The sequence below is a fragment of the Eretmochelys imbricata genome, chromosome 2 (genome assembly GCF_965152235.1).
Source record: "Eretmochelys imbricata isolate rEreImb1 chromosome 2, rEreImb1.hap1, whole genome shotgun sequence".
NCBI lineage: Eukaryota > Metazoa > Chordata > Testudines > Cheloniidae > Eretmochelys > Eretmochelys imbricata.
Window position 1 is genome coordinate 39943957 of NC_135573.1, and position 16532 is coordinate 39960488.

Here is a 16532-nt window from a genome sequence, read left to right on the forward strand (position 1 = left end):
CTAAGGTGCCACAAGTACTCCTTTTCTTTTTGCGAATACAGACTAACACGGCTGTTACTCTGAAACCACAATTATCCAACAGTTTCTGTATAGCATGTATTTTTTTTAAAAAATACACATTTTTTCTTGCACAACAGCTACTGATATTTTATAAAATAAATGTCATACTCTAATTACTAGATGACAACTACTCTGGCCATGACCTTACAGGAACTAGATTTCTATTTAGTTCTACTTACATTCAAAAAAGTTCTGTAGTTATACACTTCTACTCAATGTTAACTTTAAAAGCATGCTATTAATTTTTCAAACATGTGGCTGTCTAATCTACCCAGAAGTAAAACACGTTCATTAAAGAGAAAACGTTCCAAGTGAACTGCCAAAACTAGCATAATTATGAAAATATTTAACACTGAAACCAACTGAAATCACATACTGTATATAGATTACAGTGATGTCATAATAAACATCACAGCCAAAATGCACTAAAACTACTGCAGTCTAATAAATCTAGCTCACACCACATGACAAACATTTTAAAGTTAAAGAAACACTTTTTAAAAAATATATATTTCTAAAATATCATTAGCTGCAAAGTTTAGTAAACTGCATTTGCATTTTAATAATGGGAATGATTGCAAATATCAGTTATAACAATAGCTATCTAAATTATAAAAAGACAAAAAAGTGTATTTTAAGTGCTGATCTTTACAGAGAAACAATAATTATTTACTAAAAATAACTTATAATGCTGGCCTTTAACAATAATTTAGGTTTGCTTTCAATACTGGACATAATAAAGAGCATCTTTAGTGTAAATAAAGAAGATATCTATTTTGTTCCTAAACACAAATAAACTGGGCATACTTATATAATTAGAAAGTAAATATATGGAAAATTATTATTTCCTATCTTCTCCTCCATTCAAGCACCAGAGTATGTAATCTACTCAAGTTGTTCTTGTCCTAACTTGGCTGGTGATCTTACAAGTCCCATGCATATAGTCCTCACATGCGTAAAGTTACTCACATACATAAACATTTTCAGAATCTGGCCTCCCCCGTACCACCCACAAGCTCTTCAGAGAAGGGACCTCATTTTAATGTTTTGTAAAGTACCACGTGCATCTCTAATGCTGTGTAAGTAATAAGTAAAATATCCATGAGACATATTTAATAAATTAAGATTAATGTTCTGTCAAATTTGATTTGAAATATTTGATAAATAAAATGGCTATTGCCATTTTGTCAAATACAAGCCATATTTGACAGCATCAGAATACGTGCTCTGAATTTTACTATAACCTTTTCCCAATAGTTTATTATATATTTTTAATAAAACAGACAACTCTTTTGCTTTAATTTTAGGAGATTTTTTTTTCCATTTTAAAACATGCTTCACAACACAAGCTTTGTTTAATTTGCAAGACTTCCAAGATGTCTACTGAGAATACTTCATGGGAGAAGAATGTTTTCTCATGGGGATCACATGATTATTTCTGCAAATATTGGCCTATGCTCTCAAGAAACCAAGTAAAAATGTCATTTCTTTAAAATAGGGGGAATCGTGGTAAAAAAATCAATTCCAGTTGTGTATTACACTGCAAAATCATACTGACACAGTCTGTCTAGCTACTTTACAGAAACCTGCTTGCACACTTATATAGGTAGGTTGTTTCAAGTTACTGTTTTGACTCTCTCCCTCCTCCACCCCCAACAAATTTCTCCCTCATCCTCTTGCTACTCTTCCAGTTATTATTTCTAGAAAAATAAATCTAATTTACTTTCCAGACTTCTTGCAGAAACCCAAAATGATGAACCCAGTTCCTATTTATGGAAGGAAGGTTGGTGCTCCACAAAATAGCTTCCAATGATAGGGGTATGTTAAAATTAAACACTCTTACCCATGGGAAGTTCAGCAAAGAATCATTTCAAGATCCGTTACAAATCTATGTCAAACTGGTTATGACCTGCACGATTTCACTGCAGAAAAAAAAATATAGTGGTGGTATTGTCTCCTACAGAATACTACCATATATGTGTCAAAATGTAGATGCATGTATACAAAAAATACATGAATAGAGCACTTTATTGCCAGCAGATCGATGGACGTGATCGTTCCCCTCTATTCGACATTGGTAAGGCCCCATCTGGAGTACTGCGTCCAGTCCAAGAAGGATGTGGAAAAATTGGAAAAAGTCCAGTGGAGGTCAACAAAAATTATTAGGGGACTGGAACACATGACTTACGAGAAGAGGCTAAGGGAACTGGGATTGTTTAGTCTGCAGAAGTGAAGAATGAGGGAGGATTTGATAGCTGCTTTCAACTACCTGAAAGGGGGTTCCAAAGAGGATGGATCTAGACTGTTCTCCGTGGTAGCAGATGACAGAACGAGGACTAATGGTCTCAAGTTGCAGTGGGGGAGGTTTAGGTTGGATATTAGAAAAAGCTTTGTCACTAGGAGGGTGGTGAAACACTGGAATGCGTTACCTAGGGAGGTGGTGGAATCCCCTTCCTTAGAAGTTTTTAAGGTCAGGCTTGACAAAGCCATGGCGGGGATGATTTAACTGGGGATTGGTCCTGCTTTGAGCAGGGGGTTGGTCTAGATGACCTCCTGAGGTCCTTTCCAACCCTGATACTCTATGATTCTATTATTACACCCTTGCAAAATTTTAACTGACCACTCTTCTAAGGTGAATACTTATTTGAATAAAATATCTCTTTTCCGCCTATCAAAGGTAAAAGGCATGCAAACAGATTTTGCAAAGCTGCTTTATTGGGAATAGATACTGAAGTCAAACTAAACCTTGAAAAATGCAGACTAAATTTTACTACTGCTCTAATGAAAAGCAATATAAACAAGTAAAAACAGAGGATATAGAAAATTCATTTGCTTTGATCTGTTTGATATAAACTTAACTGCTGTAAAACTTGAGCTCTGGGGAACTTTAACAGCAGTCTGACTATTGGAAGTTAACAAATAATAGAATGAAATATGAAAAAGCTAACAGATAATAGAATGAAATATGATTGTTATGTAAACAATATGGTTAAAAAGATGTCAATATTTATGACATAATATTGCCAAAATTAGGATTATTTAGCCTGAAATTAAAAGAGCTAAAGTTACTCAAAACTCTAACAAACATAGCATCTTTCAAAATTCTAATGAATATAGCATCTTTTATCTTGAAGGGTTCCAAAATGATTTAGAGATTGTATGCCAACAATGAAATTCTGTCCCAAGAGTGGTTGTATGTGGCATCAGTTTTGCCTACAACAGTAATAATGGTTTGTTTGAAGGGGAAAGAGAGAACATCTTTAACTGACAGTGCAGGGGGAACTTTAAGGAAATAGAAAATAATTATCCAGGCTGGAATCTGGCCACTGGGAAATTACTATTGCGAAGTCATGAATTCGATATTTATCCCGATGCCAGAGTTAGATTGTTTATGACAGCATATTTTCTTACACTATTACCCAGTCTAGTTTTAAATCTCTTCCAGTAGATGTTTTAGGTACCCATACTGATTTTAGAGCTATCGAGTTGCCTTTAATAAAGAGATGCTGCTGACTCACCTGCAGATCAAGACAGAAGTGACATAGTAACTCGTGAATGGCTGCTTTTCTCTCCATGAGATCCCTGGGGAGCTTGTTGTGAGTGACTGTATTTTGGTCCCAAAAGCGCTCTCGTGAGGTTTCACAAAGGTCCATTTTATAACCTCTTTTTTTCAAAATATATATCAGACTATTAGAAGGGATAGTAAGGAGTCCCATTCTGAAGTACTTTTAGTACAATGATTATATCCATGTCTTTCTCATCAGAGCCAATTGGTGTGGTATCTTAATGATTGTCTAGTTAAGACTGGGGGCATGGATGAGGATAAAGAGGCAAAGGCTCAGCCTGAATAAATTAGGAACATAGGCTGAGGTAAACAACCAAAGGGTTTAGAAAAGACTGTATCAGGTCATCTGATTGAGGCAACAATGACCAGAAAGACTTTTTACCATCTGCATCAGGTCAGGAGGTTGAATCCATTATTCTTGACTCCAGAATTTACTATCATGATCCATGTTTTTATTACCTCTATATTAATTTACAGCAATGTGCTCTAAATGGTGCTATAATTTAAATCTGTTTGAAAGATTAGGACAATGTCATATGCAGCCACAGCAGCCCACTTTGGAAGTAACGTAGCTTGCAGTGAACACATGGCACTGGTGCTCTGGGAAATGCCCTGGCCGCCCATCAGTTTCTGGGGAGAACGACTGCTATGTTCAGTGCTGTTACTGTTCTGATTAGCACAGATACCTGAGTGCAACATCTCTTTGTTTACAAGAGAGGGAGCTGCTAGCTTCTCAAAAACTGTGGTGATAAGGTCCACAGAAGCACAGATAGATAAGATGGGCTGTACTCCATTAGAGCCCTTTGATTTTGAATTCATTCTCACTTTGGTCAGCAATATCCAAAATTTGTCAAAGTCCACTTACTTGTCTCGGCTCTTTGATAGGGTTGACTTGCCTGAAGGTTATTTTTTCTTTTTGGAGAGGGTGATTTATATTGTAAACCTGTTGACTCTTTTGGATTTGATTATATGGGAGCTAGGTCGTCTACTGGAGTAGTGATATTTGTTATATTTGCTGTGTTTTTTTTTTAAATATATCAGGCCACCTAGAACATGTGGTAAGTGCCTTTTAATTGTCAAAATCAAAATAAAACTATAAAAATAATGCATGTCTTCAAATATGGGGTTTCCGCAACTTCCATTAGGAGACTATTCCAAAGAAATAACTCTTCCTAATGATTCGGGAAGCTTTTTCTGATGGTTAGCCTTAAAAAACAACAACACTTTTTAAAAATTCATAATATTTATTATTTGTATTACACTAGCGCCTAAAAGCCCTAGTCAATGAACTCACTGTAGTAAGCACTAAAAGGAAAATAATGAAACACTGACTACCTGTCCCACAGAGCTCACAACCTAGAAAGTTTTCTAGCTACCTTTTCGCTCTCTTGACTGGTGTTCACAGAACCCCCCAATGTAATGAAATTCACAGATACTAACATATTGTTAGAAGATTACCCTCTTCCCAACCATTAACATTTTAAAGAAGATCAGCATCAGGGTCTTCTCCACTCTTAAAATTAATGCAGATTAAGGAACTGTGCAAATTCAAAGCGCAAGAGCTCCATATGAAGACAAGACCTACAATGAACCTTGCCACACCTTGCTAGACACTCTCTCCCATGACCCCACAGTCTTTTCCTTTGTGTTCCTTCATCCCCTTTGCAGTCCGAGACCGTTTTAATTTATTTTATAAGTAGGATTTTGTAAAGACACTGCATCAAGTGTTATTAATATCCCTATTCCTGTGAAAAGTCTCATAACCCACCTTCAGTAACTATGAATACTCAAAGAACTTCTTTTAAATTAAATGAATAAGAGAATCTCTAGCAGCACAGTGCCTACACTATTTAGCAAGGGCATTGTCTTGAACACCACAGAAAGAAAGATGAAACACCAGGAATGTGGTTTAACCAGGCTGAAGCTTTATTAAACAACACATACGGGAACTATACAGCAATAACTTGTCCAGTGCAAATCATCCTTTGTATTGTAATCTATTTCACCTGATGGAGGACTGCCATCAGCCTCTAACTCGGTTAGCCTACTAAAATCTACTAACTTGGCTTCATCTGAACAAAAAATTAAGATTACATGTTTTTCCCCTAGTCCCAGTACTGCTGTTGAGACCTTACCACCCTCCCTCATCTAAGGGTTAAGGGGAGAGGGGAAAGCAGGGCTACTTGCTCACCATACCAGACATGAGGACCTCATCCCCATTCTTCTTTAGGAGATGCCCTCTCCTAATCCATTTCCAGTTCCAGTTTATCAGGGACCAACCCACTACTGAAAGATTACCAGCAACTGACATCTACCAAGTTGCAACGAAGTGAATTTTACATACCCACTGGGTGCTGGGCAGCTAAGAGGAAGGTGAAATAACCCACTTTTCCCAGGCCAATCTGGCAGTGAAAAGAATTTCCTCCCTAGCCCCAAAGGCAGCTAGCATGATGCAAACAGCAAGGGCCCAAAAGACCTGGTCCTACTCTAATCAGAAGAGGGAAGCTTTTCTTCCTGTGCAGAATGGCCCCCTGGACTGGAAGAAGGATTCATAAATCCTCTCATTAAATGCATGAAAGCCAATACGCTTTGCTGAACCCTTGCGTCCCACCAATCAGTCAAGAGCACTCCTCCTCAAGACCACAAGATAACTGAATGCTCACAGTGCGAATTCGAAGTGCAAGAGCTCCGTATGAAGACAAGACCTAACACTGAACCTTGAATATTCTATAACGGGGTCAACTGTTTTCTTTCCCCTGCTGGTTCAGACAAAGACTGTGTCCTCCTAATTTCTAAGGCCACAAGGGGTCACTGGTTCAGTAGTGACAGAGGCAGAATTCCATCCACTGCATCACCAACACCAATTTTTGTAGCACTTAAGGTATTTCTTGAGGGCCTCCCATGCCAGATCTGATCCTCGCTTACCTTACGAGATGTAACGAGATCACAATCAAAAAGCGCCAACTGCAATGTAATCAGCACATTTACAGTACGAAAAAATGGAGATTTGACAGTTTTTAGTAGAAGTGAGCTGTGCATAATGGATAGTGATGCTACTGCTCCCATAATAATTATACATATTTGACTAGGAGCATAATATTTTAAATAGATGTTTTATCTTTCATATGAATGTAAAACACACTAAATTATAAATAACTTTAGACTTTTCACTTATTGTATATAGCACAAAGAGGAAGTGTGAATGGCCCATGAACAATTGTAATACTTTTTAACCATCTTGATATGGGCATTTTTAACATGCTTATACATATTTCAGTCAACCTATTGCATTTTTTGGAGTTAGAAAATTTGTTTTGTTTGAATACAGAATATACAGATTTAATATCTTGCTAAAATAAAATGAATTATTTATTAACAGTTCCAGGGTCCATGAAAAACATAATACTGTATACTTTGAATTACATCCTATGTAATTAAATATTTTAAGATTATTTTAATGCACACACACACACACCTTTTTATATATGTCACATTCTGAAAATTCTTTTAGCCTAATATTTTCCATTTTTGATCTGTGTTGAAAGATATTTTGTTTGTTTAGGGGCAACTTTTGAAGAATCTATTCCAAATTTGTTGAGTTAAGGGGTGGGGGGGGAAGGCTTTTAGTGTTCATTTTACAGTATATACTCCAAAAAGTTTGAAAAAACTGACTAATAATGAAGGGCCAAATCCTGCAGTTCTTACTCAGGCAAAACTCCTATTGAGTTTCAGTGAATAAAGGAAATGGCCCACAGGTTCCCAAACTGTGCAGTTGGACATCTGCTGCAGCTAGCCTCTCCATCTGCCCCAGATTTTCTTCTATGGCACAACCGAGTCATGTCTCTCCCGCTCTCCCTAGTTCTACCAGTGAACTTTCAAGCTCATTTGTGCCCTGAGCACTTAAGTCTGTTCCTAGTCCACATAGCACTTAAACAACATAGACATGTGTAAAATAAAACTATTTTAGCTCAAACCTTTCCCTTTCTTGGAATATAGGTTCCCCAAACTTTTCCCAATCATGACTTTCTTTTTGATTCTCCAAACAAAAGTGATCCCATTATGAGAATGAATAAATGAATGAATGTTTACAAATAATTCATAACTCTGGGCCAAATTTAACAAAGCTGATACAGGGAGACAAAAACTGCACCTCCTTGAGCCAGCTAAGCCCACTGCAAGAAGAAGAGATTCACCCTTCTTCAGGACAGACTAACTTCTTTGGGATTTATTGCCCCCCCCCACATAATGCTGTTAATCATTATTTTACAGTCTTCCTAATAATCCCCTATCTAGATACTTACATGGCCACCATCACCAGAATATTTGGATGGATCACACACAACAATGAACATACCCTCCCAACAATCTTGTGAGGTAGGGAATTATTATCTTCATTTTACAGAAAGGGAGGCAGGGCACAGAGAGATTAAATGACCTACCCAGAATCACATAGAAAGTCTCTGAGAAAATTGGGAATTAAATCCAGATCTCCCAAGTCCCAGCCCAGAGTCTTAAACCACAAGAAATTCCATCTCAAAAAAATTTCCCCATTTGTAACAAAACGCGCGCACATACAAAAATGTGGTGGGATCATGGTTATCAATCTAGCAGAGTTTTCTCTTTATGGGTCACTGTTTAAGACTAGTGCAGTCTCGTGAAGTAGAACCCTCATTGTGCTTACATTGCCAAGTTCCCTATCTAATTCGAATGTTAGCTTGACAGCAGTTCTCACTCTCACTCTTCACAATTCCGCTATAAAATTATGGCACTTGTTTCTCTTCCAGATGACAAGAATCAAATGTGCTTGCAGTGGTCTTCCATAGTACCTACATCAGGGGGAATCCTCTCCCGTTGGAACTGGGTTTTTCAGAACTCTTTACACCACTCATGATTTTTTATTACGCATAAAGGGACTGGAGTCTGATCCTATGGGTGTGAACATATTTGAGTATCTCCACAATTTTTTCTGCATTCTGCAAGTTCAAAGGTGTTTCCAAACCCCACCCCACCACATTCCCCCCCACTGACCCCCCCATACACACACAAATTAAGACCTCATCATGCATAATGATCTCTTGGGGCAGATTAGAACTACTTAAATACGATCAAGTTAAAAAAAAACTGTCCTATCTTTTTTAAAAAGGCAAGGAAACTAAATACATTTCTCAAGAAACACATGAACACTGTGTATGTGGAACAAGTTCAAGTTAGTTACTATAAGAATATTCATTTTTACTCTACAAATTTATATTTCTTTAATGTACTTTTTTTGCATTTTACCCACACATGCACATGCTACTACACTCAAAACAAGCTCTCTTTTTAGGATGGCTATACCACAAATTAAACATCTTAGCTGAATGTAACAGTGTGCCAAGTTTTAAAATATTTATTTTGCCTGGCAAGAGGATCATTTACCTAAGCCATGACTTTAGTTAACTTTGTACATCTTGAGTTGGTCAGAGTCTTACCAGCATAGAAGTCAAGTTAGTGCTGAGTTCCAGTTATCCCTAGCTACTCAGACAACCTCTTCAGGCATGATTTACTGAAACAGCCTTCCATAAAAGATTCAGGAAAGAAAAAAAATGGATCAAATGTGTGTGCTTGTTTTTTTTCAATTTGCTTTTTTAAACTTTTACTCAAATAATATCAATACACTAAACTTACTGTATTCTGTAATTAGAACTATATTAAGTTGCCTTTATTTTTCACTCTTTTTTCTTAGTTGTATTTTAAATTACTGTTATATACCAATAAGGACCAAAAATTAATTTTCACCCAAAGTAATCGGTGAACTAAAAGAGTCCAAGTGCTCAGATAACAGACTAATAAAACCAGTGGATTACACTGAAAAGGTACCTGGGTCACTCTACAAGCTTTCTGGTTAATAAATGTCAAGAGTACACACAGGCACAAGACATTTAAATTAAGCCTGTTATTTCTACTTATAATCAATCATTTCTTTTATATAAGTGTCAATCTTTGTGATGTGTACACTATTTCATAGAATTTAATACTATGTATAATGCATCACTTTTCAAATTCCAAGAAAGGCTTTCAAACTATTAACTAAATGCTAAGCTAACAACTATTTATCTTCCAAAACATGCCTGTTAGATATGCATCACCTAAACCGCCAAAAATTCTATACATTAAAGAGTACAAATGTCAACTGCACATTATAACTCTCAGAAAGCTTTACAAAAGATCTCTGTAATTATACCATCATAACATGTAAATTCTTATCACATTAGTCAATTTAAAAAGCAATGTGTTTCATCTCAAATAGTTGATACTTTTTAATAGCACACACAGTGTTTATTATCCTTTCAAGTGACCACATCCATGACAAATATTTTTTCTTGCATGAAGACTCACATGAGCAATTCTTCAAATTGAACTTATTTTCTTTGTTACCGACTGATCAGAATATTTCTAGCTAAAAATAAGGACTGCAAACTCCCATTTTATTAGTCTTTGGCACTAGTTCTTCCTGGAAGAAAAGTTAATTTTTCTGTCATCCCTGGTCTAATTTCTAATGAAAGAAATAGTAAAGATTTAATAAGAGGAAGGAAAGTAAGTGTCAGCAAGAAATGGAACTGAGTGGATTCTAGAAACCCATGGGAAACAAAATATATAAATATTTCTGAAAGGGGGAAAAGATAGTTACTGTGTGGTGTTCAACTGTGTACTCTGAACATATGCAAACGTAAAGGTTAAAACGGCCAACAGGGTGGAGAAAACAAGATTTAAAAGTAACTTGGGAAAAAAATAGGAGTGTGGGAAAACGAAAAATTTGGAAACGTCTTCTAATCTTATATAATGCCAAACAGAATAGCTCAGGGAGTATTTAGTGTGTAAGGAGAAAAGAATGCATCTCATTTTAAATTAAAGCACAGAATAACCTTTGGAACAGTACTATTGAATAATACAAAAGAAGTGGTTTATATAGTTTATAGGAGATTTAGAGTCAAACTGACAAAAAATATAGGATTATTCTATTATTAAGTCTATAATTCAGTGTTTTAACTGATGTTCATATTATATTAATAAAGTTTGCCTTTGTAGCTTAGGCATGATCTACACTTAAAAGTTAGGTTAACAGAGCTACAGTGAAAAGAACAGGAGTACTTGTGGCACATAGCTACAGTGCTCAGCCTCACATCCTTGAGCACCATAATTAAGCCTACCTCTGGCTAAAAGACATGGATTATCAGTGCAACAGAAAAAGCACTTCCATCACTGTAGGAAGCGTCTGCACTATGATGTAGCTGTGTCACTATAGTGACCATAATATAGACATGGTTGTTAATTTGCCCAACTCTAATCAAATGAAAAACGAACAAGTATGTAAGTCACCAAGTCATCCAGGTTTCTCTAACAGTATTTCAGTCCAAGGAAAATATTTTTAGTTAGCTTTCTGTGTAAATTTAGGAAACTACATGTAGTCACTGTAAATTAACCTCAAAAGCATTGCACTTTTTAAAAAAATGAATGAAATTTAAATAAATTACATATTTAACAGACTGCTTTTTCCAAATAGATGAACAGATGTTGTTTGTTTTCGGGTTTTTTAAAACCAAGAAACAAACAAACAAAATCATCATCATCATCATCTAGCTCTTACGAAGACCCACAGATCTCAAACACTTCACAGAGGAGGTCAGTATCACTATCCCCATTTTATAGAAATGAAGGCACAGAGAGTGGAAGTGACTTGCCCAGTGTCACCCAGCAGACCACTTGCAGAGCCAGAAATAGAGTGCAGGCCTTCTGAATCCAGTGCTGTATATTCTACACTGTGTTGCACAGTATAGGTATATAATACACAGAGGCTTCTAGCCATACGCTAGAAGAAACCTTGAGAGGTCATCTAGTCCACCCCACCCCCATCCAAACCCTCCCTGGGTCCTGAGGCAGGATTAAGTATATTCACTAGACCATCCTTGACAGGTGTTTGTCTAATCTGTTCCTAATCTCCAATGACAGGGATTCCATAACCTTCCTAGGTAACCTGTTTCAGCACTTAACAATCCTCAGTTAGAAAACTTTTCCTAATATTTAACCTAAACCTCCCTTGCTTCCAAAACTAAGCTGATTACTATTTATTTACCCTTGTTGGACATGGAGAACAATTGATCACGATCCTCTTTATAACAGCCCTTAACATATTTGAAGACTGTTACCACGTCCCCCTTCAGTCTTCTCTTCTCTAGACTAAACATACTCAATTCTTTCAACCTTTCCTCATAGGTCAGGTTTTCTAAGCCTTTTATCATTTATGTTACTCTCCTCTGAACTCTTTTCAGTTGGTTCACATCTTTGTGTGGTGCTCAAAACTGGACATAGTGTTCCATCATACACTTTACTAGTGTCAACTAGACTGGAACAGTTACATCCCATGTCTTAAACGACCCTCATGTTGATACACATCAGAATGACACTTGCCTTTTTCGCAGGAGCGTCACATTGTTGACTCACATTCAATCTGTGATCCACTATAACCCCTAGACTCTTTTCTGCAGTACTGCTGCCTAATCAGTTATTTCTATTTTTTATTTTTCTTTCCTAACTGAACTGGTCTTTATTGAATGTACTGATTTCAGACCAGTTCTCCAATTTATCAAGGTAATTCTGAATTCTTAATCCTGTCCTCCAAAGTGCTTGCAACACCTCCCAACTTCGTGCTGTCCTCAAGGTTTATAAGCATACTCTCTCCATTCCATCATCCCAGTTGTTAATGCAAATATTGAATAGTACTGGACCCCACTTGATATGTCCTCCCAGTTTGACAGCAAACCATCGACAACTACAAAGTACAGTTTTTCAACCAGTTGTGCACCCACCTTACAGTAATTTGATCTTTCATATTTCCCCAGTTTGCTTATGAGATTATGATGCGGAACAGTGTCAAAACCTCACTAAAATCAAGATATATCACATCTATTTCCCCCCCCCCCCCATCCACTAGGCCAGTTATCCTGTCAAAGAAGGAAATTAGATTAGTTTAGCATGATTTGTTTTTGACAAATCCTTCTTGGCTATTACTTATCACTTTATTATTCTCCAGTTTGGAACAAAATAATTGTTTAATTTGTTCCAGAATCTTTCCAGGTGTTGAAGTAAGGCTACCTGGTCTATAATTCCCTGGGTCCTCTTTTTTCTTATTTTTGAAGATAAATACTATAATTGCCTTCACCTTTCCTCCACAAGCTCTCAAAGATATAATGCAATAATATTTTTTCATTTTCAGACTAAAATCATTTTTAGAATTAAAATTAAGGGCATCTTACTTACAATTTTAATTTATGAATTTCTACCATGCCTATGGCTGTAACAATTAGACAAAACTAGACAATTCAATGTAAAAGCTAATTAGTTTATAGGTTAATATTTTTCCAGCTCCTTAAAACACACATTCCAATCCTGAATGACTTCACATGCTCAATTCCATTTTCCTTGAATAAACACTGCAGAATATGCATACCCTGATTTTTAAACAATATTTACATAAAACTCTGAGAGGAGGAGCTCTGGTTGCAGTAAGCAGCTCAGGCAGTTTCTCTCTTTTGAGGCTGGCAGCAGTGGCTGCTCAAAGGTCATCTGAAGGACTGTTATTTAAAATTGGCTAATAGCCAGCAATGAAAATTTAAACGATCGTCCTTCTAACTGATCAACAGAATAAAAACATCAGCAAACAGCACAGGTAAGATACTGGGAATTTTATATATAAACATAGTTTCTTCAGATTTAACCCTAAAAATAAGCCATTAGACTTTTGGATGCTCAAATAGGTACATAAATATATGCAGATTCCCATTTAGGTCTGGGTACTTATATGTGCATTAAACCCAGGATTTAAATATTATTATGGGGCACACATAAATATATGTATTATGATGCATGTACAGAAAGCTACCATAGGACATAACCATGGCAGTGTTACATACTACAATAATTGCTTTCATATAATCCATACATTGATATTTAAATATTGGTATTTTCTTTACCTATATTTCCTTTGTTATGATTTTCTGAAATTTTTAGAAGTCTGCTTTTCAGACACCAGATGTAGCAAACAAATTAAAGTTTAGAAGGCAAAAAGCATAAGTTACCTTTATTCTAAAATTAAGTATGATTTATTCATTTATCATTAGCAACAACATTAAATATTACAGCTTTTTATAACTTTATAATTTCCCCAATACCTGTTGCTTTTACTATCAACTTCATTCCCACCATATAGTCTTTATGCACACACAAATATGCACATATCCCACAAACTATGTTACCCTACTACATACTGTATGTGCTCTTTTTTTTTTTAATCTATTATATTTTTGACAGGTTTTAGAATGAACAGAGTTTTCTGTATTAAACTGTACTTAAAAATTGAGATTAAATTTTGTCATAACATGTAATGGTTAAAAAATAAAATGCAGATGCCCCTTTAAATGTTTTAATAGCACTACATGGAATTAATTTAATCTATGCAGTTACTCTCTTGCAGTACAAAATTATTCATTTTTATGGAATCAAGTTTGCAATCCAAAACATGATCCAGAAAACACTCAAATGAGAGCAATGAATTTTATACTCTCTGCTTGTATTTTCATGATATCCCCAAAAGAAAGGCAAACACTCACCTCTCTCAATCAAGTTGGGATGTATCAGCTAAACTAGTCAGTTTTTCAATCACAAGTGCCTAAACTTGCTATAGTTTGACCTTAAAATTTTAAACCATACAGATGACGTAGATTAGTCCATAAAAATATTTTAAAAATTAACATTTCATAATTAAGAACTTAAAAGGCAATGCTAAATAGGTTATCCCCTATGTACATGCATTAAAAGACATCTTTAATTGCATGACCACATACTATCTTCCAAGTAATACAACCCAATTAAGAGAATTTATTTAACAACGCCCACCAGTGTGGTATCTAAATGTAACAGATTGCTCCATGGTGGGATGTCATCAGCTCTAAGAGATTGAACTCAAGAAGTCTAGGTCTTTATTTAAAAAAAAAAGCCTCACTGTCTGAGCTAAAAGACTCGGTGGTTAGCTCAAAAACAGTAGCCGACTCATCGGTCTCTTTGTGGTCCAGCTACTAGAAGGGGCTGAAGAACCACACATGTAAGCACAGATTCTTCTACAAGGGCCTCTGTGAATTCCCATTAATGGGATTCAGCACCACTAGTGGTGAGCTGCAGACTTGTATAGAAAAGCTACCATTACTGCCCGCACGGCTAATTAAACTGTTTTCTTTGAATAAACAGTTATGGTCTGTTTATTGGTAGTGATAGTTAGGTTAGTTGGGATTGTGGGCCTTGGACCCCCAGAGACTATGTCAGATTCCTAAAACAGAAAGGGGCTCAAAAAAAAATGTACAGTCTTCCCTGAGACAGAAAAACATGTCCGGTGCCTTGTGTGCCTGGGAGAATCACACACAGTATCTTAGTGCACATGCTTTTATGCTTCAGACAAGGAAGGAGAGGCAGCTCAGGCTGCAAGTGCTTTTGGCTTTAGTAAGTCTCCAACTTGACCAGTCCAGTACTCAAGCAGGAGATATGGGGTGCTTCTGTGCTGAAATCTTGGGTAGAGAGACCTGAGAGGCACCTAGCCACTCCTGCCGTGGCACCTCCCTCGATGCTGGGCTGGAGGTCCAGCTCTCCAAGGCTAGCGCTTACAGCAGCTCAGCTTCCCACCCAGACCGTCTACCACCTCAAGTTCCATCTAGACAATCCATACTGTCAACCCGGTCTGACCTGGCACCAAAGACTCCTTTAGGAATTTAGGATTAACACCTGTTGATGCCATTACCAAAAGGCAGGCTTCCAGTCCTCCACATGACTTTGCTCCAGGGGAAAAAGAAGGAGAAGAGGAAGCATTCCAGCATACAGAGAGTGTCCAAGAAGCAGCAGTGGAATCATTCTCCTTCTCTGTCACTGCCATGTTTCTTCTGGTAACTCTTTACATGTGCAGACTTCACTTTCAGCACATACCCCTTCCTAGCTTGAGGCTCTGGTGTTGAGTTATATAGATACCTTACCAGAAGCATCAATTTCCCCTCTAATCAGGAAAATCCTGTTGAAATGGTTAGCTTTGCTTCCGCTGCTTGACTCTGTGCAGCAGGATTCATCACAAGCTTCAAAATGAAACATCTTTGGAAGAAGAGAAAGTTACTCGCCTTGTGCAGTAACTGAGGTTCTTCAAGGTGGTTGTTCCTGTGGGTACTCCACTTTAGGTTTCTTGGCGCCCTGCACTTCTAATAGGAGATTTGTAGTAGCAGTGACTAGGTTGGCTGCGCACGCACGGCAGCCATCTCATGCCGCTCTGAGCAACTACCCTGCGTGAACAGCCAACTGTTCCCCAGTTCCTTCTCACTCCAGTGGATTGAGGTGAATCTCCGATGTACAGGGCCAACCATCTTCAAGAACCTCAGTTACTGCACAAGGTGAGTAACCTTCTCTTCTTCTTCAAGGAGTGCCCCTGTGGGTGCTGCACTTTAGGTGACTGTAGAGCAGTGCCCCTCAATGGAGGGGAGAGGCTTCGGAGTTGATTTATGTACAGCGGAGAGGACCGATAGTCCAAATTGCATGTTGCAGCTGATTGTTATTCTAATGCATAGTGTTTGGTAAAGGTATGGGCTGATGCCCAGGCAGGTGCTTTACAAATGTCTGTGATGGGTACATTATTTAGAAATGCTACAGATATGGATAGTACCCATGTGGAGTGTGTGCGAAGTCCAGGGGGAGTTTGCATATTATGATTTTGGTAACATAATTGGATACATGTAGATATCCATTTAGATAGCCTCTGCTTGGAGATCGTTTGACCCTGAGAACGTTCTGTTGTCAACAGGCACAATCAATGATTTTCTAAACATTTTTATTCTTTCTATAT

At 37.1% G+C, this 16532-nt stretch overlaps 1 protein-coding gene across 14 annotated transcripts in view; it reads right to left on the reverse strand.

Moving 5' to 3' along the window:
• VPS13B (vacuolar protein sorting 13 homolog B) overlaps positions 1-16532 on the reverse strand; it is a 931639-nt gene that overhangs the window by 840189 nt on the left and 74918 nt on the right. The window contains exons 1-2 of one of the 14 annotated variants that reach the window (XM_077809944.1): positions 14272-14295; positions 9097-9180 (exon numbers count right to left, since the gene is read on the reverse strand). The exons of the other annotated variants lie outside the window; for them this stretch is intronic. Coding sequence (XP_077666070.1) covers positions 9097-9102 — 6 coding nt within the window. The 5' untranslated portion in view covers positions 9103-9180; positions 14272-14295. Of the gene's footprint in view, positions 1-9096; positions 9181-14271; positions 14296-16532 lie in introns of those variants that run through there. 14 annotated transcript variants of the gene reach the window in all.